This window comes from Nycticebus coucang, chromosome 18 (genome assembly GCF_027406575.1).
Source record: "Nycticebus coucang isolate mNycCou1 chromosome 18, mNycCou1.pri, whole genome shotgun sequence".
Taxonomy (NCBI): domain Eukaryota; kingdom Metazoa; phylum Chordata; class Mammalia; order Primates; family Lorisidae; genus Nycticebus; species Nycticebus coucang.
In genome coordinates this window covers 24,947,771-24,972,269 of record NC_069797.1, presented here as the reverse complement: position 1 = coordinate 24,972,269, position 24,499 = coordinate 24,947,771, and the positions used below count along the sequence as shown (strand labels likewise).

The 24,499-nt window shown below is 42.6% G+C and overlaps 5 protein-coding genes across 6 annotated transcripts in view; 3 read left to right on the top strand and 2 right to left on the bottom strand.

The window, feature by feature from the left end:
- Window positions 1-686: 686 nt before the first annotated feature.
- C18H17orf100 (chromosome 18 C17orf100 homolog) lies at window positions 687-2,284 on the bottom strand. Its single transcript, XM_053569973.1, has one exon. The coding sequence runs from the start codon at window positions 2,076-2,078 to the stop codon at window positions 1,701-1,703; it is 378 nt and encodes a 125-aa protein (XP_053425948.1). The 5' UTR covers window positions 2,079-2,284; the 3' UTR covers window positions 687-1,700.
- Window positions 2,285-2,434: 150 nt separating this feature from the next.
- MED31 (mediator complex subunit 31) lies at window positions 2,435-9,637 on the top strand. The gene is made up of 4 exons (XM_053568538.1): window positions 2,435-2,547; window positions 3,400-3,477; window positions 3,870-3,966; window positions 9,255-9,637. The coding sequence occupies exons 1-4, from the start codon at window positions 2,520-2,522 to the stop codon at window positions 9,445-9,447; spliced, it is 396 nt and encodes a 131-aa protein (XP_053424513.1). The 5' UTR covers window positions 2,435-2,519; the 3' UTR covers window positions 9,448-9,637.
- A 1,021-nt stretch (window positions 9,638-10,658) lies between these two features.
- On the bottom strand, window positions 10,659-13,096 carry TXNDC17 (thioredoxin domain containing 17). Its single transcript, XM_053568536.1, has 4 exons — window positions 12,679-13,096; window positions 12,091-12,172; window positions 11,702-11,777; window positions 10,659-10,789 (listed from the first exon to the last, which is right to left on the bottom strand). The coding sequence occupies exons 1-4, from the start codon at window positions 12,992-12,994 to the stop codon at window positions 10,721-10,723; spliced, it is 543 nt and encodes a 180-aa protein (XP_053424511.1). The 5' UTR covers window positions 12,995-13,096; the 3' UTR covers window positions 10,659-10,720.
- A 92-nt stretch (window positions 13,097-13,188) lies between these two features.
- On the top strand, window positions 13,189-17,055 carry LOC128571043 (collagen alpha-2(I) chain). Its single transcript, XM_053570722.1, has 2 exons — window positions 13,189-13,199; window positions 13,614-17,055. The coding sequence occupies exons 1-2, from the start codon at window positions 13,189-13,191 to the stop codon at window positions 17,023-17,025; spliced, it is 3,423 nt and encodes a 1,140-aa protein (XP_053426697.1). The 3' UTR covers window positions 17,026-17,055.
- A 1,169-nt stretch (window positions 17,056-18,224) lies between these two features.
- Window positions 18,225-24,499, top strand: part of KIAA0753 (KIAA0753 ortholog) — a 58,913-nt gene continuing 52,638 nt past the window's right edge. Inside the window, exons 1-3 of one of the 2 annotated variants that reach the window (XM_053568534.1) lie at window positions 18,225-18,358; window positions 18,647-18,739; window positions 22,880-23,507. In XM_053568534.1, the coding sequence (XP_053424509.1) occupies window positions 18,647-18,739; window positions 22,880-23,507 (721 nt within the window). In that variant the 5' untranslated portion in view covers window positions 18,225-18,358. Of the gene's footprint in view, window positions 18,359-18,578; window positions 18,740-22,879; window positions 23,508-24,499 lie in introns of those variants that run through there. The other variant, XM_053568535.1, reaches the window with a different exon arrangement.

Below are 24,499 nucleotides of genomic sequence, written 5' to 3'. Positions count from 1 at the left end.
CTCAACACAAAAATCCCAGAGCCTATCCACTAAATGAGAATCCAAGGAGGACAAATGCTAACTCCAAATGGCTCCTCAGATGGTGTCCCAAATGCCTGCGGGGCTGGAAGATAAACTCTTCCCAAATGGCGGCTTAGTCGCCTGTTCCCTGGGAAATGTAAATGAACTCTGAATTCAAACTAGGTTTCCTAGTTCCACTCATGACTTTCATCCCCCAAAAGGTACCTCAAAACAAGCAAAACCAACAGGAAGGTCTGAAGCCCAATCCCCCATATGGGTGGAATCATGGGTTTGGTGTGCACGCCAGGGAACCTACCCCCCCAAAAGGCCTGGCATCTAGACACTTTCCAAATCCATTTCCCTCCTCCCAACGCAGTTCATGTTGTGGGGAACTGTGCCTACTTAAGAAAGACTAAGATAGAAGTTACCAGAGCTAAACAGTCTCCAGCCTCGTTCTCTCATCGAAAAGAAGGTGCTCCTACTGGTGAAGACCCACAGTTTGGACCCAGGGCTGCTCCCTACCTCTTCCAGCAGTAGCAGGGCACCATTCCACCAGGGTCCTGCTGGGCCCAACAAGGGACACCAAAATCTGTTACTGAAAGCTTGGGACTTGTCCCTGATGCCATATCAAAAAAAAAAAAAAAAACAGGGATAAGCAATTTGAGAAGGAAAGAGAAATTTATTACTTTGCTGGCAAAGGAGGAAAATATCAAACTGTTGTCTCAAAGTCCAAATTCCTATACGAAATATACAGTAGAACTTCCATAGTTGACCACTTTCCTACATTGACTACTTCTTTAAATTGACCTAATTTTCATAGACTGGTCATGCATCACACATATTTTTCAGTATTGTAGGCCTAGTTGCTTATTTTGACTACCTCTATATGTTGACCAGTTTGTTACAGTCCCTTGGTTGGTCAACTTACAGAGATCCTACTGTATTTTCAACTTACTATATTTTCATTATGGTTTTATAGGGATATAATCCCATTATAAGTTGAGGTATATCTGTAGTGCCTGGCACAGAGCAGGTATTCAATAAATAGTACTCTCCTCCACCTTCCTTATACCTCAGATAAAGTTTCAATGACCTCTCACTTTCCTTTCTAATATTATTTTTGATTGCTGAATAGTTTGCCTTCATTTTTAACTAGACCTGACCTATGCTAAGAAGCGTGTGGGTGGGGGTACCAGATACAAAGACTTAGCATAATGGAAATAATTTTGAAAAACAAACACCAATAAGTAATTTATGAAAGTCTGTTTCTTGCCCCTCCACTTTTTAACAGGCATATAATAAATCACTGCGTGGGTCATGATTTCAGTTTGGTCCCTGTTCCTAAGTTTCAAGGAGTAAAATTTTGGGGGGCTCTGTATCCAAAACTCACCTAGTTCGGAAGTTCAAACAGGCTCTTGTTCATTAACCCAACTTACACAGCATCATGGGACTGCCTTTTGTACTGGCTTGAAGTTAAAATAGTTCAGTGGGTTAAAAGCAGGATGGTCCAAGGGGCAGCATGGTCAATAAATGTTGGCTGAGTCCAGAAACTGCAGCTTGGCTATTTCTTACATTGATTTCTAGGATGTTTCCATGAAATCAAAGATGACTGCTTCACTTGGCAGCTGGCTGGCTGAAAACTGGAGGCAATTCTGTCCTGGCTAAGGGCCATGGCTCTTTCGAGGGCTTTGGGAAGCATTTCATCGGGTTGTTTTTACCTTCTGGCGGGCTGCCGGCTTGTCCCCACGGGCCAGACTCTCCGCGTAGTGCAGGGATGTCTCCACCCGCAGGGATGAGGCCCTGACGTGACGGGAGGACGTTTCTGTGCGCTGCGAGGAGGTTTCCACGTGCTGGGAGGACGCCTCGAGGACGTGAGGGAGGCGTTTCCCAGAAGGGGAGAGTGAGGGATTCTCGCTACGGCGCTGGGAGGTCTCCACCTGCCGAGAAGATGTTCGCACCTGCCGAGAGGAAGTCTCCACGCGGTGGGACGACGACTCCACGCGGGTCGTCGAAGTCTCTTTGTAGCGGGCGGTCCCCACCCGGGGCGAAGTGGGCTTATCCCCTAGGGGTGAGGCCATTCTGCGAGTGTAAGGGGGCCAGTGAGGCCTTGGGAGACCCCACAATTCAGTGGTCACCTTCAGTCACGCCACTGGGTTAGGTCATAGGGTAAGAAATGACGTCACAGACGAAAGCGCCGAGACCAACAATGACGTGAAGTGCCATAGTCCTTTGGAGGTTTAACTGTAGCTTCACAGCACTGGACCACTGCCCTTGCCCTCAGGCGCTCCCGCAGCTCTGGCACTGCCCCCTCGCTGTTTGGGAGCCACCGTGGGAGGAGCCGGCCGGCTTGGGCGGGCCAGGGATGGGCGGAGCCGTCCGCCTCCTAGCTACGCTATGCCCGCCTCCCGTATCCCATACGGCCTCGGGACCGGAAGAGGAGCTGTGGCTTCCGGAGCCGCTTCTTCCGCAGGGAGCAGTTTCTCCGTAAGGCTGGTGCCGATTTAGTGTCTTTGCTTGTTATGGCCGCTGCCGTCGCTATGGAGACAGGTGAGAAGCGTTCTGAACCTTAGATCTTGGCAGATATAACTGTCCTCGCCCCAATCCCTTTCTTCTCCTTCGCCGGGGCCTTTTTTCAGGCATAACTCTCAACACGGTTAAGTGTTTGGACAGGGAGGCAACAGGGCTCTTGGAGCGTCTGGAAAGACGAAGGTAGTTTTTACCTTTTTCGTAAGTTGGTTTATCCGCACGTTTTTTGTCTTCATTTGCTATAAAACACCAACCGCACTGGCTTTCCGATGAGGGAGCCACTAACGGAGAGGACTTAAATCTTAAACCGTCTCCTATTTGATTGGTATTTTTGCTTTTCGCGTGAGTTTAAGTATTAAATATCGTCAACAAACTTGTGTATCGTTCTGCCACTGGTGTTTCTCACATACGCACACATTGCTTTATCTTTCACGCTCTCCGTAGTCTCTTTCAGCCTCCTTCCTGAGCCGAGTTAGCACTTAGCTTTTACATAACTTAATCACTGTCAATCGTTATAACGCATTATTAAAGTAGGGGAAGCTTCATATACTGCAACCTACCTCAGTGATCACTGTTAAAATTTCTATATAGTAGCCCACAAGTGGTAGGTATCTTGCAACGTTTGTATCGCTGTTTTCTTTTTGTTTTTAAATGACTTCTTTATAACTTTAGAGAAACTTTTATCTTAATCCTTTTAATCAGGGCTCTGCTTTTCTAGGTTTTTAAGGAAGGTGTATCTCCTCCCGCTGCCAGGTTAGGAAGACCATCAATCACAGCATTAGGCAGGTTCCTTTATTGTTGTTTCTTTACTACAGATCAATATTAAATATAGTGGCCTTTGTTGTGGATGACTTTCACTTTTTTTTCTTCTAGATGATGCTGGCAATCGACTTCGGTTTCAGTTGGAGTTGGAATTTGTGCAGTGTTTAGCCAATCCAAATTATCTTAATTGTAAGTTGTTAAGCACCTCATTAAATTGAGATGCTATTAATGATTTCTGCCGGTAGAGTTGCAATTCATAATAGATCTATTTTTATACATTCTCAATATTGAATTTCATTACACTTATGCTGCCATATAGGTATAATTGAGCCTTGGGACTTGTGTTTTGAATTCAGTGTGTTTTGGTGGGGATGTTACATTAAGTAAGTTCTTTATATTAGGGGTCACAAATAATAGTTTAAGGATGGGTCGGCGCCTGTGGCTCAAGGAGTAGGGCGCCAGTCCCATATGCCGGAGGTGGCGGGTTCAAACCCAGCCCCGGCCAAAAAAAAAAAAAAAAAAAAAAAAAAGTTTAAGGATGGGTTTGACCTCCAGATCTTTTTTTTTTTTATGCCTTTCAGTTCTTGCCCAAAGAGGTTACTTCAAAGACAAAGCTTTTGTTAATTATCTTAAGTACTTGCTTTACTGGAAAGAACCAGAATATGCCAAGTATCTAAAGTAAGTTTAATTTTTATAATTCTAAATATGTTTATAATAATCCAAAATACTGATGTTTAACACACATCTTTGCTTCACATTGGAAAAAGTATATTTGATTGCAATCAGTTTCAAATGGAGAGGGAATTTATACCCCTATACAGCCTTTGCATCTTCCTCTGTCTCTCAACTCTTCATCATGAGAGGGACTCATTTGCAACTTTTTGGAAGTGCTCTAAACTTTCTCTTCGTTTTTCTTAAATAAAAGTTATCTTTGTTATACTGAAACAAAAAAAAGAAAAAGTATATTTTGAATCTGACCACTTCTTTCAGTTGTCACCTTGATTGGATTGCTGCAATTGGATTACTGTAGTAATCTATTGATGGGTTATTGCTTCCATTTTCACTTTTCTTGCTCTGCAGCCCCACCCCCTGAAAAAAACCCAGAGCAAAACAGCTTTCTACACAGAAGCCTGATTTGATCTCATTATCAATCAGAACACTTCACTTACTTGCTTAGAAACTTTAGCTTTCCTTTCCATGTAGAACAAAATGTAATCTCTTTTCTTGAAGTAAAGCCCTATATGATCTGGTCCTGTCTTTTCTGAACTTTACCACTCTCCTTTACTCACTGGGTTTCTGATTCTAAGGAACTCACAATCTATAAATGTATCAACATAGTCTTGGGCTGAAAATTAAGGAACACAGAAAAGAGGTACTTGTAAGGTACTTGTGTTTCTGGGGTTTTCTGGAGGAAGTAACCTTACCTGATTCTTAGAGTGTCTATTTTTTCTTTAGGGCTTCTTAGGTGCCAAGAACTATGCTAAATGCTTCATATCCATTAACTCATTAAAATATGTATATAAAATATATTTATTTGCCATGAGGTTGTTTAACATATACTTCATGCTAGGGCTTACCAAATTCTAAGAAGCATATAATCACAAACCTATTCCCTTTTAATGGTTAAAAAAAGAGTTGAATTCATACCTCTGTTTTATCTTAACCAGGTAGAAAGAAAGCAATAGCAAAAATTTTTTAAACAAAAGTTTGAGAGGAAAGTGTTTCATGTTTGTTCTTTATCTAAGTCACTTTTCTGATCTGTGTCCAATAATAAGATTCCATACATCTTCATGTTGCCTGTAGGACTAGGACCCTTTGTACCCTTATTGGCTTTTTATTTACTCATTTAATAATTCAAAGAAAAGATTTTTTTATTAGATTGCACTGTTAGCCAGAAGTTAGAAAGTTTTTTTTACTTCGTGATATAATAAATCTCCTTATAGCTTCAACCTGTTCATCCATGGATTAATACAGACCCAGCCTGTGTCCTCTTGAGGACAACAGCCCTTCAGATTATGTAAATACAAGAGAAGTTGCCAATTAGTCCCTGTTGTTATTTTATTCAGTCTATACAAAAGTTTTAGTTTAATAGTTGCCAACAATTAAAGATTGGAAAGTTATATATAACAACTTAGGTTTCCAGCTACTCTTTAAAATCTGGAAAAGAAGGTAACTCCAGGTCAACAATAGGCTGGAGCTGAGAGCAGCTGTTTCTACTAGGCACTTTGCACCACTTGGCCTGCTCTTACATCTATTTTTCTCAAGTATCTAGCTGTTGACCCAACGCCATGGTTTCCAGAGTTCTCATGAATTTGGGTGCCCTCCTTTGGATATTTGGTAGTTGAACCTTATGCAGTTCAGCCAAAAGCTAAACACAGGCCTTTAGACGTGGTCAGAGTACAGTTGCCAAATGGCATTTCTCTTCTTCATGCGATCATTACACATCTATTAGTTTAACTTACCTATAATTACTTAAGGGCTCGGAGATCACATTGTTAACTTGCTAGGAGCTTTATTTCAACTAAAATCTTTCACTTCTTACTTTTATCACTGTATTAATTGAGTTCTCCATTCATATTGTGTTTATTTTTAAAAATATAAATGCCTAATTTTCCTGTTATACCTCTTCTATTTTATCTTTTCAACTTGGAGCCTATCAGAATATTAATTCCTTATTATTGTCTTATGTATTCTGAGCATTGTCTTCTACAAGTTTGATGTAGTGGTCACTGTATGTCTAAATTCCAATTATTTACTAAATGCTACTTGAGACAATTCTCTTGGTTGTCCCATTATTTTACACTTGAAAGCCACACAGCTGGTATTCACACTCAGTAGTCTTTTTACCTACTGACGCTGTCATGAAAAGAAACTAGCCAGGGTAGGTGTGAATAAAGCATTTTAGGCTAAGCTGCTAACAGGTAATAGGGTATTTCTGCAGTATAGATAGTAAACTGTTATTATTTTGGAAGGATAGCATGGTGGTATTGGGTCCTGCTATTCAATGTGCTCTTTAGATCAGCAGCATTGGTATCATTTGGGTGCTTGATAGAAATGCAGAGCTCGGGTCTCACCCCAGATCTGTAGAATCAAAGTCTGTATTTTAAGAAATGATTCATATACACTAAACATTTAAGAAGCATTGCTTTAAGTAGTACACTATTTTCAAACTTTAGTCATTCGCATAGTACTTGTGCATTTTGATATGTTTTGTCTCATTTAAATTTTGTCTTTTTAATTTAAAATAATTTGACTAACAGAACAGCTGGAAAAATAGTAAAGGCAATTTCTGTATATTCTTTGCCCAGATATTGTAAATGTTAACATCTTTTTTTGTTTGTTTTTGAGACAGAGTCTTACATCATCCTTTGTAGAGTTCCATGGTGTCAGAGCTCACAGCAACCTCAAACTCTTGGTCCTCTTGCTTCCAAGTAGCTGAGACTACAGGTGCCTACCATAATGCCCAGCTGTTTTTAGAGATAGGATTCTCACTCTTGCTCAGGCTGGTCTCGAACCTGTGAGCTCAGGCAATCCACCTGCCTTGCCTCCCCGAGTGCTGGGGTTACAGACCTGAGCCACTGCTCCTGGCCCTAAATGTTAACATCGTACATTGTTAAAATGTACATTAAAATGTTACCTCTTAAATGTGACCAGAGTACAGTGATAAAAATCAAAACATTAACATTAAGCTATTACCTAATCTACAGACCTCATTTATAGTTTGCCAGTGGTCTTGCTAGTGTCCTGTATTTAGTATAATAGCCAGTCTAATTCATATGTTGCATTTTGTTTTCATGTCTTCTTAAGTCTCCTTTAAGATTAAAGATTTCTTGGTCTTTTTTTTTTTTTCATGACTGGGACAGAAGTGATATATCCTTCTTGGTATGTCATATCAGGAATCACATGAAGTCTATTGGTCCCATTATTAGTGACATTAATTTTGATCATTTGGTTTTGGTGTGGTGCCTTTTAGCTTTCTCCATAGTAAGTTTTTGGTGTGTTTATTAAGTATCTTACAGGGAAATACTTTGAGACTATATAAATATCTTGTTACATATACTTTGCCCACTAATTTTAGCATCCGTTGAAGGTACTTCCCTGATACTTGCCAGTTCTTATTGTGATTTTCTGATTCTATCATTCTATGTTTATTATAATAGACCCTCTGTAAGTTGATCACCCAAGGGATTGTAACAAACTGGTCAACATAATACAGAGGTGGTCAACATAAGGAACTAGGCCTACTATACTTACACGTAAATGTGGTGCATGACTGGTCTGTGAAAATAAAGTTTACTTAGGAGGTGGTCAATGTAGGGAGGTGGTCAACTATGGAGGTTCTACCATAGTTGAAATTCTTTTATACAGAAGAATATTCCTTTGTTTCTGATTTATAATTTCATTAAAGGAATATACATCAGTGTGGACTTTTGGATGTATTTTCTTGCTGTAATTATTCCATATTTGGTCACTGGGGGCCCCTTCAGTTGGCTTCTAAGTACTTTTTGACTTATCTCCATCAATTTGTAGCATTTTCTTTTTGGCACTAAGTAACTATTCCAGGCTCATCTTGTACCTTCCATGTCATAGCTCTGGAAACAGCTGTTTCTCCAAGGTACTCTGGAAAATGCTATTTAAAGCAAACAGAGGCCAGGCATTCTGGGAGGCTGAGGCAGGTAGAATGCCTAAGCTCAGGAGTTCGAGACCAGCCTGAGCAAGAGCAAGACCCTGTCTCTAAAAAATAGCCAGGCCTTGTGGCGCACACCTGTAGTCCTAGCTACTCAGGAGGCTGAGGCAAGAGAATTGCTCGAGCCCAATAGTTTAAGGTTGCTGTGAACTATGACGCCATGGCACTCTACCGAGGGTGACAAACTGAAACTCTGTCTCAAAAAAAAAAAAAAAAAAAAATTGGGGGGCACTAAATGTGCTCATTGATACTATAATGTCATTGCTTCTAGGTCCTGTCAGTACACTAGGCTAAGAATTACATGTGTATACTCACATCTATGTCTTTGTTATATATGTGTGCGTGTGTGTGAATAAAGCCATGAGTACATACTGGTGTTTTCAATCTTAGGTCAGTAATTCAGAGTTCACTCTAGCTTTATTCTTTTATTTGTAACTTCCTTTCTAATAGCCAGAAATTAGATTCTCTTAATCCACAATATACTTACTCAATCCTAAAATATAAATTTCAGAATTGCCATATCCGTATGGAAAACTAGAGTACAATGTCTATACGCAGTTTTTAATTGATTCATTTTTAAATGAATGTTGTATTTTTTTTTTTTTGTAGGCCACTTTATGGCCCTCGGTAGAGTGCTGTGGCCTCACACAGCTCACAGCAACCTCCAACTCCTGGGCTTAAGCCATTCTCTTGCCTCAGCCTCCCGAGTAGCTGGGACTACAGGCGCCCGCCACAACGCCCGGCTATTTTTTAGTTGCAGTTTGGCCGGGGCTGGGTTTGAACCCACCACCCTCGGTATATGGGGCCGGCGCCTTACCGACTGAGCCACAGGCGCCGCCCTGAATGTTGTATTTTTATCACTATTGATGGAAAAATCAATAGTTATTAATTAAACACATATTTACTAAAATAAAGAATGTTCTTATTCTTCACATTGGAAACCACTACAATAGCATGGTTCCCAAGTTTTCACTCTGCTTAGCAGTTACTGTATTGTATGGTCTTGGGCAAGTAATTTAATCTTTCTGAATTTACATTTTCTCACTTTGAAAATTTCGCTTAATATTGACTTTTGATGATTGGCCACTCTGCAGAAGCAGGAGGAAAGCCTTTTTACCAAAGTATACCAAGTTAATTTTATAGAAACGTAGGCTACAAGGTACCAAGTTAATTTTATAGAAACGTAGGCTACAAGGTCATTTTAAGAGAATAACTGAATTAGAACTTGGCATTATTGACTTAAATTATATTGATTGTTAACTTATAAACTTAAACCCAGGTACCCTCAGTGTTTACACATGTTAGAACTGCTCCAATATGAACACTTCCGAAAGGAGCTGGTGAATGCTCAGTGTGCGAAATTTATTGATGAACAGCAAATTCTACACTGGCAGCACTATTCCCGGAAGCGGATGCGCCTTCAGCAAGCCTTGGCAGAGCAGCAACAGCAAAATAACACATCAGGAAAATGAAAAGCTGGATACAGACCAGGCTCTTAAGACTGTATATAACGCATGTATATAATGTATTTCTTCTTTTGTAAAGTGAAGACAAAAGACTTTATCTACCTTTACTGTGGTAGCACCTAAACTCTTTAGTGTGTTTTTTTTTTTAATCCAACTTTCTGTTAATAGATTATTTCCTTTACATCAGAATTGTTCTACTTTGATTTCCCTGAGTAAGAATGGAAAATTTGGTGCTTTAATTAAAGGAGGCAGTGGGACATGGGGTGGGGGAGCACCCCCAAATACACTAATCTCTAAGCCTCACTTTGTTCCTGACATACAGTGGTGCCTTGGACACATCCATCTCCTATAACTTTATGGTTTTGCAATCAGGAAGTAAGAGGAATGGAGTCAGGGACCTCTTTTAAATCACAAAGCAGGAACTATATAAAGTGTCTTAAATTCTTTAGTAACTACCACTTGCTTTGCCAGATAGCTTAAGAATCACTGTTATTGGACTCCAATTAGTAGTTAACCACTAATTTTGCCATCACTAAGTCAGACATAAGATGAGAAGCCTGAAATACATGTGATCATTTGGGAAAGCCAACACTTATTTCGAGGTACCAAAAACCAGGTGCTATGTGTTAAGTACTTCCTTGCATTTTTATTCTGGGAACAATACTTGTTTCCTTTGTAAGAGACCTGAGGAAGTTTAGATGGGTTCAGCAACTTATCTGTGGTTACACAGCTAGTTAGTGGTAGATTTGGTATCACTGACTTAGAGCAGCAGGTCTAAGTGGAGGTCTTGCCTCTACTGTTATATGTGCATCTCTCTAGCCCCCTCTGCCACATGCATCATACCAAGTGAAGTACAGTGAGACAGCTGTAAAGCATAACTGCTTGAATTAAGCAGAGTGGGATTACATGTACTGTGTTTTCATATACTCCAAGGTCAAAGGAGTTTGAAGAATATCAAGTTGGCTTTGCACAGTCATAGAATTTAAGGTAAAAGATCCTAATCCTTTTAGAGCTTTGGAATTTGTCTACTGCACTATGAGGGGGTCACCTGCAATCATACATTCCTTTGAACTATTACTATCACTCCTGAAGTCTTAGTTTACTCATACTTTAAAATATCCACATATTACAAATTAAAAATTCATGAGCATTTTAATATCCATTGTTTTACGCATGTACCAATTTTTAGCATAATCACATATTTATAAGCTAACGAATTCAAAGGAAGTGTGCATTTTAATACTAGCACAAATCAAAACATGATTGCCATCATTAAATCTTAATCTTCAGAGAACAACATCTCCACGAGGCTGGCTTGAAAACACTCAGATTCTACCAGTTTTTGAGGCTGTAAGAGAAGAAGAGTCAAGTCTTAACTAGTCTTAGGAAATGTTATTAGAAATAGTGAGTTCTACCTTGAATGACATAAATCATACCATTCAGAAACCACCAACTAGTTACAAGTTTTATGAAAGAGCTAAGATATTTGCCTTAAGATGATCACCAAAATACTTGGCTCAAGGGACATAAATCCAAAATACCAGGAAGATCTATAGACTAAAACAGGAGACAGCAAGCCCAATACTATTCTCTTAACCTCAGCCCTTTAATTTAGGATCCCAATGGCATCAATGAACTAGAAGAGTTGCCTTACCTTTTATTTTTGATCAGAATTATGGATTAAATAGAAAAATGTTGATGAAAATGTTTTAAGGAATTAAAAGTCAACCAACTTTCTGGCTATAGAATTTTTTGAGTGGCTTACAAACATGAAAAAGGGCTTGGCACCCATAGCCTATGTGGTAGGGTGCCAGCCACATACACCCACACTGGTAGGTTTGAGCCTGGCCCAGGCCTGCTAAACAACATGCCAACTAAAACAAAAAATCAGCCAGGTATTGTGGCTACTCGGGAGGCTGAGGCAAGAGAATCCCTTAAGCCCAAGAGTTTGAGGTTGCTGTGAGCTGTGATGCCACAGCACTCTACTGAGGGTGACTTAGTAAAACTATTTCAAAAAAAAAACAAAACCTGAAAAAGACCCAATGGTTAGATATTTGCATTATTTATTAATAGTTTATTAGGACTGGCCATGGAGATAGTCTCTAAATAGCACTCTGAACACCACTGTGACTGAGATGAAATGTCAAGATCTTTTCAAATTTGAATCCAGAACATGGTAAAAATTTGACAGTGAATTATAACCCCATCATATTTATTTATTTATTTTTTAGCCCCATCATTTTTAAAGGAAGATACTCACTGTTCCATATTTAAGTAGTGTAGGCACTGCAGTTACTTTCAGTTTTTTCCTAAAGTCATTGTTTGGATCTTTCCAACTATTCCAGAAAGAAAGAGTAATGGTGAAAAAAAATTTACTTGGTTTACTATAGTTTGCTTTAATATTTAATATATTCCTACATTTAGTCTTTTAATAATTGTTATAAACACTTAAAAAACCTTGAGGACTATGACTTTGCAAGGCTTTTATTTAAAATGTGACTGATATAAATGTAAAGTCAGGCCAAATTCATTGAATTACCCTTAATTCGAGCGGGTATTTTTAACTTGTATTTAATCGTTGCTAATTCGACTTATCAGAATCTTAGCGATTGTGCGTGTCTCTGAAATGTAGTATACAGTGCCACTTACTAAGGTTTTTCTCCTACTTGACAATAGATGAACACACATCCTTCACTAATATGCTTCAGCCCCTCTCGAACGACTGGTTCAGCTGTAAAAAAAGTTGATATAAAGTAATTACACACCAGCTCTACGGTCAGATAGGCATTGATAACAGCGATCCTCCCACCTTCCTCCAGTCTAAGTCAGTATAGACTTTGGCCTGCAGTTGACTGAGGTCAACCTAAGTCATGTGTTGTCTTTTGGTCTTAGAGATGTTGTAAAGGACCAAGTCGAGTCCTTACTGCCCCCACAACAATGAGGAGAATACGTATTTGCTGACTTTAAGACCAACTCACGTGTCCTCTGAGACATTAACCATTTTGGCGAAGCGAGAAATTATTTAAAGAATTAGATTCCAAGATCATCCGGGTTAGGTGGCAAAAAGAGACGCGCCTTTGGCAAAACGGTAAAGTGCTTAAGAATGAGGACAGCGGAGATTGCCCCGCGAATCTGGGACCGATATTCCCTCGATCTCTTTTAAACCCCACTTTCTGGCCTTAGCCCTGTCCTTCCCACCACTTCCGCTGGGCAGCAGTCTTCCGGTGCTGGCCTCACCCTGCACACAGTCGGGACACCAGCTTTTCCCTTCGGCGTCCTTAGAACCAGTAAAGTAGGCGAAAATAGTCTTCCCATTGTGCTCCTCCACAGCCTGGTTGAATTCCTCAAAGCCGGACACGTTCACCTCCTCGTATTGGGCCATCCGAACAGCGTACAGGGGACTGCAAGAGTAATCGTCTGGTCCCGCTGGCGGTCGCGGGGCGGGGCCCGCGTTGGGCGGGGCGAAGCATTTTCCGGGTGGGCTAGAGCGCAGCTCCGGCAAGAGACAACGCCGCTCTGACGTGTACGGGAACCTCTGAAGCCCATAACTCATCCACGCGGGCTTACTGCTCTCGTTTCTCACCTTTTCCGGCGTTAGCTCTACTCCCAGATCCAGGTCTCTGCCCTAATCTCGTCCTAGCTCCGGCCGCCTGGGCACTGGCTGCAAAACTTGCCTCCAGACAACACCTGGAGCCTTAAGTAGCTTTGGAGCCTCAACGGCTCCCAAGCCGCCTTGCGCCTGTTGCTATGGCGACGGGGCGAGCGGCCGGAAGCGAGGCCTAGTTGGTGGGGTGGACCCTGCCAGTCTCCGGGTAGCTGATCTTCGCTGTAGGCCAGGTGGGCTCGGGTCTGAGCTTGGGGGGCGGATGCTGGGAAGCTGTACTAGAAGGCATGGACCTGCGGGAGAGGAGACCTTGACCAGGAGGACCTTGCTGTTCCGTCCCCCAATTACCTTTTTTTCGGTCTAGGCTTTAGGGGAGCCTGGGACTGGGGGGCGGGCGTTCAGGAATGGGCGGGGGTGGGGTGGGGGGTTGGGAGAGAGAGAGGCTGCGAGGGCTGGAGCTGTGTTTGAGTGAGAGTGTAGAGCAGCTTAGGGAGAGAGGTGTTAAGCCAGAAAGTGCCCCAGGGCTGAGTTGGCGGAAGACAGAAATTGTCCTGGAGCTGTGAGCCAGGCGACTGGCGGGGGGGGCCTTTCCTAGGCTGCGCGGAAACGAGCTGGCTAAGATGCCGGGTCGCTGCGTAGGGCCTAGCAGGTCGGGGCGGGGAGTTCGGCGGCCGTGGGGGAAGAGGTGGGGTGCAGGGACGTTTCGAGGCCGTGGAGCAAGGCGCCGGGCGTTGTCCTCGGTTTGGGAGACGCGCTGTGTGAGTGCTGAAAGGCTGCAGGACTGTCGGCGGCCCCGGGGGAGCAGACAAGCAGTGCAAACAGCCGATACTGCTGGGGAGAATGAGGCTTCGGGAACACCTGGGATTGCAGGCTCGTTTGAGGCTGCAAGGGACTCTAGGGCTGTGTGGGTGAACGGGGCTGTGGGAGATCCCGAGGTAGTAGGATCTGCTGGATATGTGTGGGTGACCGGGTCTGGGGAGGAGGAGTCAGAAGATAGAAGTCCCGGGGGCAGTGAGAGAAAAGGTCGTCCTGGATCTCTGGGGCATGAGAGCATTCTTCAACTGTGGTTGAAGGTGCAGGCTATGAGGGCAGCTTCAGGATGTGGGGAAGGAAGCAGAGTTGAGCTCCATCCTGTGCCTGCAGGAGAGGGACCAGTTGAAAGGGGTGTTCCTGGCCGAGCTTCCTGGGTAGAGACTAGCCGTGGTGGTGTTACAGGACCTTGGGTGAAAGGACAGGCTAGGGTGTTCCCCCGGGTCTCAAGACTATCCACTGCTCTGGGGCTAGGGGAAGGTTGTGAGAGAGCCTCAGGCTTTTGTGGACTGGGTCCTGCTGGGTGGGTGCCTCCTCCAGTGGATGTGTCTGGGATTGCCTCCCACCTTGCTGAGACAAGTCCTAGGGTTGCCTCCCACCTGTTGGGGAGGGAACAGACTGCCTGCGTGCCTGGAGCTGTGGAAGAGATAAGCTATGGAGTTGCCCCAGGCCCTTGGGGAAAAGGACAGACTGTGGGGTTACCTGGGGGCACAGGGTGGCCTGGGGCTGTGGAGGGAGAGGTGGGCTATAGAGGTGCCCCAGGTCTGTCTGGGAGGGGGCAGATTCCTGGGGCTCTTGAGCAAGAGGCAGTTTGTGGGGATATCCCTAGCTTATGGAGAAAGAAACAGGACACGGGGGTGCCTCAGGCTGTGGGGATCCCTAGAGGTGTGGAGGAGGAAATCACCTCTGTGGGTGTCTCAGGCATATGGCAGAGGAGACAGGCTGTGGAGGAGACAGACTCTGGGGGTATCCCAGGCCTGTGGGGCACAGGACAGCCTGCAGAGGTGCCTTGTGCTACCGAAGAGGAACCTAGATGTGGGGGTGACCCCAGATTCAGAGAAAGGGAACTGGCTGTGTGGGTAGACCCAGGCTCTGGAGGTGACCCAGGGTCATGTGAAGCTGCAGAGACTGCAGAGCTGTCTGGTCCTAGTGAGCAGGAGGCAGGTTCTGGGGGTGCCTCAGGCCTGTGGGGTATAGAACAGGCCATGGGAGTACCCAGGGCCTTAGGGAAGGAGGAGACAAGCTGCGCAAGCTTTCCAGGACTATGGAGAACAGAACAGCCAGTGGAAGTGTCCCAGGCTGTGGCGGTACCAGGAGCCATGGGCCAAGAAACAAGCCATGGTGGTGTCCCTGGCCTGTGGGATAGGCAGCAGGCTCTGGGAAGGTATCCAGCTGTGGCAGTGTCAGGGCTTGTAGGGGAGGAGACATGCAGTGGGAATGTCCCAAGTCTGTGGGAGAGGAGGCAGGTCGTGGGGGAGCAAGGGACTCCGGTGCCTTCAGAATTGGGGGGCCCTTGTATCGGGGCTCAAGAGGCTGGCTGTAGAGGCTGTGTGTGCAGGAGGAGGCAGTCCGTGGGGCTGTCTGAGACAGTAGAGGTCCCCAAGGCAGCAGATGTGCCCAAGCACAGGTGTGCCTTAGCAGGGGTCCATGGTGTGGACATGCCTGTGTCTGGAAAGGTGCCTGCTGCTCTGTGGGTATCTGGTCCCATGTGTCAGGAAGGCTGCTCTAGAGCAGTTTTGAACCTGTGGGAAAGGGCTCATGTTGCTGGTATACCTGTAGCTTCAGGGGGGCCTCTGGCTCCAGAGGAGCCTTGGCCTGTGGGGGAAGATAGTGGTTCTAGGGCTTTTCCAGGACCACAGGGAGGGAGGCAGGGTATTGGGGTTCCCGTGTCTTCTGAAGTCCCTGGGTTTGTAGGGCGGGAGACTGGCTCTGGGGGTGTTCAAGGACCTTGGGGAGGAAGACAGAGTGTCAGAGCTCCTGTGGCCACTGAGGTGCCCACAATTCTTAGAATTCCTGGTTCTCTGGAGGTAGAGACTGGCCCTGGAGGCTTCCCAGGCTCATTGGAAAGGAGACAGACTGCAGGAGTACCTACAAATGGTGGGGCACCTGTGGCTCCCAGGGTGCCCAGGTCTGTGTGGGAGGAAACTGGCTCTGGAAGCATCTCAGGCTTTTGGGGAGAGAGAGAGATAACTGGGGAACCTGCAGATGCCATGGGTCCCACAAGGATGGGGGTGCCTGCTTCTGCTAGGATGCCTGGACCCATGCTGGAGGAGACCAGCTCTGGGGGACTCTCAGGCTTGTCAGGAGACAGACAGACTCCAGGGGTCTCCATGGCTGAGGGGCTGCCTGGGTCTGTGGGGGTAGAGACACTCTCTGAGGGCCTCTTGGACCTATCAGGAAGAAGACAGGTTGCTGGGACGCCTGTGGCTTTTGGAGTTTCTATGACGAGGGGAGAGCCCATGGCTTCTGGGCTCCCTGGGCCAATGGCAGGGGATACTGTCTCTGTGGACAACAGCTCAGGCATATGGGGAGGGAGACTGGCCACTGAGGTGGCCACTGAAGTGTCCACTGCTGCCAGGATTCGGGGACCTGTAGAGGGGGATGTGGGCTCTGAAGGTGTCTCAGGCCCGTGGAAAAGGAGGCTGGGTGGAGTATGCCTTGAGGCTGTGAGGGTGCCTCCACCTCTAGGGGTTCTTGCAGCTGTAGGAGTTCCCATGGCAGGGCGCATACCTGCTGCAGTGTGGGTGACCGGGTCTCCAGGCACAGAAGTGGATGTGGGTGTTTCAGGCCTGGCGGTGGTAAGGAGACAGTCCGTAGAGGGCGTAAGGGCTTTTGAGGAGGAAACAGGAGGTAGGAGTACCCTGGGACTGGCAGGGAGGAGCCAGGCTGTGGGGGTGTCTCACACCTGTGTGGGTGGGCCCAGAGTATGGAGCTGTCCAAAGTCTGTGGGGGAAGAAACAGCCTATGAGGATATTACAGGAGTGTCAGAGAGAAGAACAGCTGTCAGGGTGACCCCTGGTCCAAGGGAGGAAACAGGGCTTGGCCATTTCAGAGGTCATCCACAGCAGAGTGGGAGGAGACAGGCTGGAGGAATGTCTGCAGTCAGAGTGAGGGGGCAGAATAGGGGAGAGAATTCTGTGGGGGAGGACAGGTTGAGGGGGATGTTCTAGTAGTATGTGTGGGGGAGAAGATGGGGGAGGTGTCCTAGGGCTCTGTGGGAGGGAATAGGTTGGGGGAAGGTTTGTCCTGGGTTGTGGATGAAGGTATGGGCTATAGGGGAGGAGATGCCCCGGTATGTAGGATGACAAATTGGGAGGTTTCCTAGAGCAGTGGGGAAGGGACAGTCTGCAAGGAGAGGAGGGCCCCGGGACCTTGTGTAGGGGACTAGTTAGGGGTGGATGCGGGCATGTGTGTGTGTGTGTGTGTGTGTGTGTGTGTAATGTGAGGTTTCCTGGAACTATGGGGATCACCTAGTTTTTTCCAGTGGAGACTGGACCATTAGGCCTTTGGCACATGGACACAATCAGGGGGCAAGTACTGACCATGTAAACGTTGCAGATGCCCTGGCCCCAATTCTACATACTCCATTCCATGGCTCTAGTCCCCAACCTGATGTCCAGGCAGTTGGGATGGCTTTGCTAATGTGCCACTTCTCATCCGCTTTTTTGATGATGTGTGTACAGCCTTAGAAATAGGGACTCTTGGACAGCTGCCTTCATATTCCTACACATGTATCTGTCTGTAAGCAAATCTAGTCTGCAAACCTTGGATTTATTCAGAAGCTTAAATTAGGGATTTTTTTTTTAAAACCTTGAACATCCCATTTGATTTCTATAGGATTCTTTGAGAAAACAAATTCCCCAGTGCATGTACAACTGGTTAGTTCACAGAATATCAGCTCATTTCATAGAGGTTGAGTTAAATTGTCTGCCGTGTTCAAAGTATTATGTTGCGGGAAATAGAAGAGCAAGACAAGGCCCTTATCCTCAGGAAACCTTGTCTAGCAGGGAAGATGAGACATGTATCAGTGGAATAGGTAAATAACAATATGAGACAATGCTGTGATAGGCACCTGGGTGGCAGGGATGATGAAATGTCTATAAAGAGACTTTCATAGTAGGTAGTGGCAATAAAGAGTATAGTCTTACTGAATGGTGTCATATCTTGTGTGTGTGTGTAAGATGAGGGGAAGATGGGAGAAATTGAAGATTTAGAGAGGTTCTTTAGCTAGTTATAGCAAATCCTGGTTTGAATCTAGGAATTCTGATCCTGTAGGTTTACAGAGTCATTGAGAGTTTTGTCCATTTGGGTTACTTGACAGAGTGAAGCATACTCTTTTTGACTAGTGTTAGAATTCATTAATATAGACTGTTAGTCCATAGAATCACCCTGCTGGACAGTGCTAGTTTACCATAAAGAGTTGTTTTTGGAATAATGCCTTACTGGATACCCTTGAGATTTGAAAATTGGAGTAAAAAGACCAAGAGATTGTCATTAAAATAGTAAGTGTTCCTGTATTTCTTTGAAAATGAGAACGTCAAAATTGTGGTTGCTTTCATAAATTGAGGAGATTATCATTTACATATCTTAAGTAATCACTGTTAGTATGAGGTTGCTACAGACTGCTTCTAGGATATTGGTATATAAGCATGGTATTGTGTTTTATCTATTCTGTTCCCTCTTTTGAACACTGTTGGTCTGAAATAGCTTTATTTTATTTTAGGACTGGTTTTAGGGGAGACTGTTGCCTCATGACAAGGCTGTCTCTGTTGGTTTACTCTGTTTAACATGATGGGACCAGGCTGGCCAACCTCAACTTGTGTTCATCTAGCATCTAGTATCCACCTAGATGGGAGGAGTGACCCCGTGAAACTTCAGACCCAGGTAGTTTTGTTTCTAAGATTTTTATGATGAAACATTTCATACATAAAAGTTGAAAGAAAGAACAATGAACGCTTTTGAATAACCTTCTAGATTAAGCAGTTGTTAACAGTTTTTCATTTTTTTCTGTCTACACGACCATCTGTCTCTAAAATGTTTGCAGAACCATTCCAAAGTAAGTTGCAGACATCATGACACTTTACTTCTAAATATTTGAGAATACATCTAAAAGTAAATTCTCCTACTTAATTGTTACCATTATCATACCTAAGAAAATGGGCAAAAAAATTCTCTAATGTTATCTAGTAGGCAGTCTTTATGCAACTTTGGTCAGTTGTCTCAAAATGTCTTTTCCCCCAAGATTATATTATGACAATCCTCAAACATATAGCAAAGTTGAGTTTTACAGTGATCATCTAGATTTCATTAATATTTCACTATATTATTTCATTGTATCTGTTGTTTGATCATCCCTCTAGAGATCTATCCATCAGTCCATCTTGTTGACACCTTTCAAAGTTAGTTGCAGACGTGAATACCCTAACTGCTTCTACATGCATATTGTACACTTGAATTCACTCACAATTCTTTCCATGTAAATTTTACATCAGAAATGTGGAATACATTGAAATGTGTACATCTTGTCACATTTGCTGAGTTTTGACAAATACATGCATATGTGTAATGAAAAGCTCTGTCTAGACACAGATCATTTCTGTTATCCTAGTATGGTCTGTTAATGTCCTTCCCCAGTCAAACCCTGTCCCTACCCTCCAAAGGCAACTACTGTTTGGATTTTTTCCTACTATGAATTTTTCCTATTCTAGAACTTTATATACATGGCATCATAGAACATTTAGTCCTTGGTGTAAGACTTCTTTCACTAGGTATAAAGTTTTTCAGATTCATCCATGTTTTTACATGTATCAATGGTTTGTTTCTTTTAAATATTTTTTTACTAGTTCCATTGTATCAATATACCACAGTTTATGATTCCATTCTCTAAATTTTCTTTATCCATTCATCTGTTGATGGACACTTAGGTTGATTCTTTATCTGGGATATTGTAAATAGTGCTGCAAAAAACATGGGACTGTAGATATATTTCTGATATACTAATTTCCTTACTTTTGTATATACCCAGCAGTGGGACTGCTGAATCACATGGTAGTTCTATTTAGTTTTTTGAGGAACTTTCTTACTGGTCTCCATTGTGGTTGAAGAATGCATAAAGGAACATCATTTCAGAATTCAGCCCCAAAGCTGTCACATTCCCATCAATAGTGTATAAGGGTTCCCATTTCTCCATATCCTTGCCAACAGCCATTATTACCTATCTTTTGGATAAAAGCCATTTTTACTGGGGTGAGATGATATTTCATTGTAGTTTTGATTTACATTTCTTTGATGATTAGTGATGTGTTGAGTGTTTGTTCGTACACCTATTAGCCATTTGTATGTCTTCTTTTGAGAAATGTCTATTCAGATCTTTTGCCCATTTTCAAAACATTATTTTTTCTATTGTATAGTTTGAGGTTATATATTATGGTTATTAATCCCTTGTCAGATAGGTAGTTTGCAAATATTTTCTCCCACTCTGTGAGTTTTCTCTTCACTTTGTTGGTTGTTTCCTTTGTTGTGCAGAAGCTTTTTACTTGGATGATCCCATCTGTCCATTATTGCTTTGGTTACCTGTGCTTTTGAGACTTTACTCGAGAAATCTTTAGCCAAACCAAAGTCTAGCATATTTCTCTAGTGTTTTCTATTAGTAGTTTCTTAGTTTCAGGTCTTACATTTAAGGTCTTCAATTAATTTTCATTTCATTTTTGTATACAGTGAGAAATAGGGGTCTAGTTTCATTCTTCTGCAAACAGATATCCTGTTTCCCAGCATCATTTCATTTCTTTTTTTTTTTTTTTTTTTTTTTGAGACAGATCCTCAAGCTGTCGCCCCTGGGTAGAGTGCTATGGCATCATAGCTTACAGCAACCTCCAATTCCTGGCTTAAGCAATTCTCTTGCCTCAGCCTCCCAAGTAGCTGGGACTACAGCCACCAGCCACAACACCCCACTATTTTTTTTTGGTTGTAGTTGTCATTGTTCTTTGGCAGGCCCAGGCTGGATTCGAACCCGCCATCTCTGGTATATGTGGTTGGTGCCTTAGCTGCTTGAGCTACAGGCGCCGAGCCCCCAGCATCATTTCTTAATATTTTATTTTATTTTATTTATTTATTTATTGTAGTTTTTGGCTGGGACTGGGTTTGAACCCACTACCTCTGGTATATGGGGCCGGCGCAATACTCCTTGAGCCACCCAGCCAGCATCATTTTTTGAAGAAACTTCTTCCACCCATATGTGTTCTTGACACCTTTGTCAAAAGTGGGTTGACTGTAAATATGTGGATTTATTCCTGGTCTCTGTTTTGTTCCATTGGTCTGTGTGTCTGGTTTTATTCCAGTACTGTAATGTTTTGGTTGCTATAGCTTTATAGTATAATTTGAAGTTACCTAATATGAGGCCTCTGGCTTTGTTCTTTTTTGCACAGGATTGTTTTGGCTATTTTGTATTTTCATATAGATTTTTGGATTATTTTTTCTGTTTCTGTGAAGAACGTCATTGGTATTTTGATAGGGATAGCATTGACTCTGTAGATTGCTTTGGGTAGTATGGGCATTTAACCATTTTACTTCCTCTAATCCATGAGCATGGAAGATCTGTCCTTTTTTTGTGCCCTGTCAATTTCTTTCATTAACGTTTTATAGTTTTTATTATAGAAATCTTTTGCTTCTTTGGTTAAGTTTGTTCCTAGGTATTTTCATTTGTAGCTGTGTTAAATGAGATTGCTTTCTTGATTTCTTTTCAGAGTGTTCAGTGTTGATGTATAGATATGTTACTGATTTTTGTATGTTGATTTTGTATCCTATAACTTTATTGAATTGACCAGTTCTAACAGGTATTTTGGTAGAGTCTTTAGGTTTTTCTAAATATAAGATCATATCATCTGCAAACAAGGATAATTTGACTTCATCCTTTAGAACTTGGATGCCCATCATATCTTACTTTTGTTTAATTCTTTGGCTAGAACTTCTAGTACTTTGTTAAATAAAAGTGATGAGAAAGTGGTCATTCTCAACACATTCTAGAATAGATCTTAGAGGAAAAGCTTTTAGTTTTTCCTTGTTCAGTATTCTATTACCTGTGGGTTTGTTATATATGGCTTTTATGTTTGAGATATGTTCTTTCTATACCCAGTTTGTTAAGAGCTTTTATCATGAACGGATGTTAAATTTTATTGAATGCATTTTGGCATTGATTGGAATGATCATAGGGTTTTTCTTCATTCTGTAGAGATTTATTCCTTGTATCCCTGGAATGAATCCCACTTGATCATGAGGAATGATCTTTTTAATGTGTTGTTAAATTCAGTTTGCTAATATTTTGTTGAGGATTTTTGCATCTGTGTTTATCAGTGATCTTGGCCTATAGGTTTTCATTTTTTGTTGTGTCTTTGTTTGGTTTTGGTATCAGGGTGCTACTGACCTCATGGAATGAGTTTGGAAGTGTTCCCCCCTCCTTGATTTTTTGGAGTAGTTTGAGTAGGGTCAGTATTAGTTTAAATGTTTGGTAGAATTCAGCAGTGATGCCATTGGGGTCTTGGACTTTTCTTTGATGGAAGACTTTTTATGATTGCTTCTCATTATTTGTTATTGGATTTCTTTATGATTCAGTCTTAGTAGATTGTGTGTGTCTGGGAATTTATGCATTTCTTCTAGTTTTTCCAATTTATTGGCATATAGTTTCTCAGAGTAGTCCTAATGATCCTTGGAACCTGATATTTGGAAGCAGGATGGAAGTTTATAATAGGGAAGTTGAGGGACTTACAGATTGCTGCCTGAAGTTTTTTGGGTTGACTTTTAGAGGATGATTCCAGGAAGATATTAATGTTAGATTATACCACAGAACCAGGGGTATGTGATGAACTCACTTGTGTAGGAAAGTGGCTGGTTCTACCAGTGCAACAGAAAAATGCTCCTTAGCACTAATACTCTGGTAGGTGAAATTTTAGAAACTTGCCTATTGACATATAGCAACTATGTAATATGTTATTTCTCTAATTTTTGCCTACTTTTATTTACTTTTTGAAGAACCAGCTGCAGTTTAATAGGAATGTTCCTACACATCCAAGCAACTTGGCAATCCGATATTCTTGCCCACATGCAATTAGAATTGAAAAACTGAAGCATTCGTACAATGAATCATACCATTGTAAAGATGCAGATGTTAAAGTCGATCCTGACCTATGCAGTTCTGTTTCATTTTCCGTCATATCAGAAGAGAGACTTAGCTATGCTGTCCACCTGGCCAAAAGAGATGTTAAACGAAGACAATTCGAAGAACGCATCAAGGAACATCATCTTAGAGTTCAGCCCCAAAGCTTGCAGAGATGTGGACATACTAAGTATAAACTATCTGACCACAGGGTAGAAAGGAAGGAATCAAAGAGTCAAGAAGTCTGTCAGTGCAGCCACCAGCCATCCAAAGTAGAAATCTCCAGCTCTGGTGCCCAGGTGTACCTGTACACGTCTCACCCAGGACATTCAAGTCTTACAGTGCCAAACTCACCCCCCACCCGTGATCCAGGACTCTGTCAGCCCCATCCCAGGATAAGTGACCACAAAAACTTAAGTGAACAGAGAAGCCTACTAGAAGTCCAGCGTCTTCAGAAAGAATTGAGCAGTTGTATCCACAAAATTGAAGAGGTAACTAAAAAAGGTGAGAAAAATTAGATTCTTCATTTTGACCTGATGTCATGCGTGCAGGATAGTCCAAATGCGTTCTTTCAGGACTCCCACACCCTACCACTAATTCCATTCCTTCCTTCTTTGTGTTGGTTCACTAAGATGTGAGCACTCATGATAGGACAGTAGGGCTCGAAGTCTGGAGAGAGTTCTTTCTCTCAAGAGTCTACTCTGCCCTAGTGCCTTCCAGCAGAGGCGCATGAAAGAACTTCTTCACTATAGGCTCACTCTGTATGTGCACTGAAAGAGGAGTTGCGGGAGCCACTGTCTGAACCTTAGGTACCTACTGTTTGAACTTTAGGTCTTCTGGCATCTGAGCGTGAATTAATCCTATAACGTTTTCATTCTTTTTCCAGAAGTCCTTCTGGCAAAATTATTTTTAATTTTCTCAGAAAAAGAGCATAGTGTACGCATATTGTAGATAAACTAGTTCTCACTTGGGTACTGTTTATTTTATTTATTTATTTTTTAATGTTAGGTTAATGTGAGAGTATAAACAAACAGGTCACAATATTTGAATTTGTTACCTAGCATCCCTCTTTTTGGGTACCATTTATATGAGTACACACTAGTGACAAGGGACATTGTGGGTATATGTGTGAAATATCTGACCACAGGACAGAATAGAAAGAAAGGTGTATAATCAACATATACTGTTTAACATAATTCTTTGGTCTTCTCTGGGCTCTTGAATTTTCCTGGGGAGTAGAGGATTGATTCCATTTGGAGAATTTGGGCTACTATAGCTAATAAGTAGGGAATCAGGCTCAGCTTTCAGACTGCAAGGAGTAAAGTGTTAATCATCAAAAGGAACTATTGTGCTGGGATAGTACATAGTCTAGAATTTTCTTTTGCATTTTAAATTTAATATATGCATATGTACATATATGCGTGTCACATAAAGAATTTAAGGTAACTTAAATACCTGTGATTGAACAAGATAAAACAAAAATATGTACACGAGGA

Bases quoted from the DNA above. Each gene is read 5' to 3' on its own strand.
- C18H17orf100 (XM_053569973.1), bottom strand. From the start codon at position 2,078: ATGGCCTCACCCCTAGGGGATAAGCCCACTTCGCCCCGGGTGGGGACC.
- MED31 (XM_053568538.1), top strand. From the start codon at position 2,520: ATGGCCGCTGCCGTCGCTATGGAGACAG. The intron at 2,548-3,399 runs GTGAGAAGCGTT...TTTTTCTTCTAG, and splicing joins TGCCGTCGCTATGGAGACAG to ATGATGCTGGCAATCGACTT. The intron at 3,967-9,254 runs GTAAGTTTAATT...ACTTAAACCCAG, and splicing joins GAATATGCCAAGTATCTAAA to GTACCCTCAGTGTTTACACA.
- TXNDC17 (XM_053568536.1), bottom strand. From the start codon at position 12,994: ATGAGTTATGGGCTTCAGAGGTTCCCGTACACGTCAGAGCGGCGTTGT. The intron at 12,173-12,678 runs GTGAGGCCAGCA...CTTTTTTTACAG, and splicing joins GTGTCCCGACTGTGTGCAGG to CTGAACCAGTCGTTCGAGAG. The intron at 10,790-11,701 runs GTGAGTATCTTC...CTTCTCTTACAG, and splicing joins CACTACTTAAATATGGAACA to CCTCAAAAACTGGTAGAATC.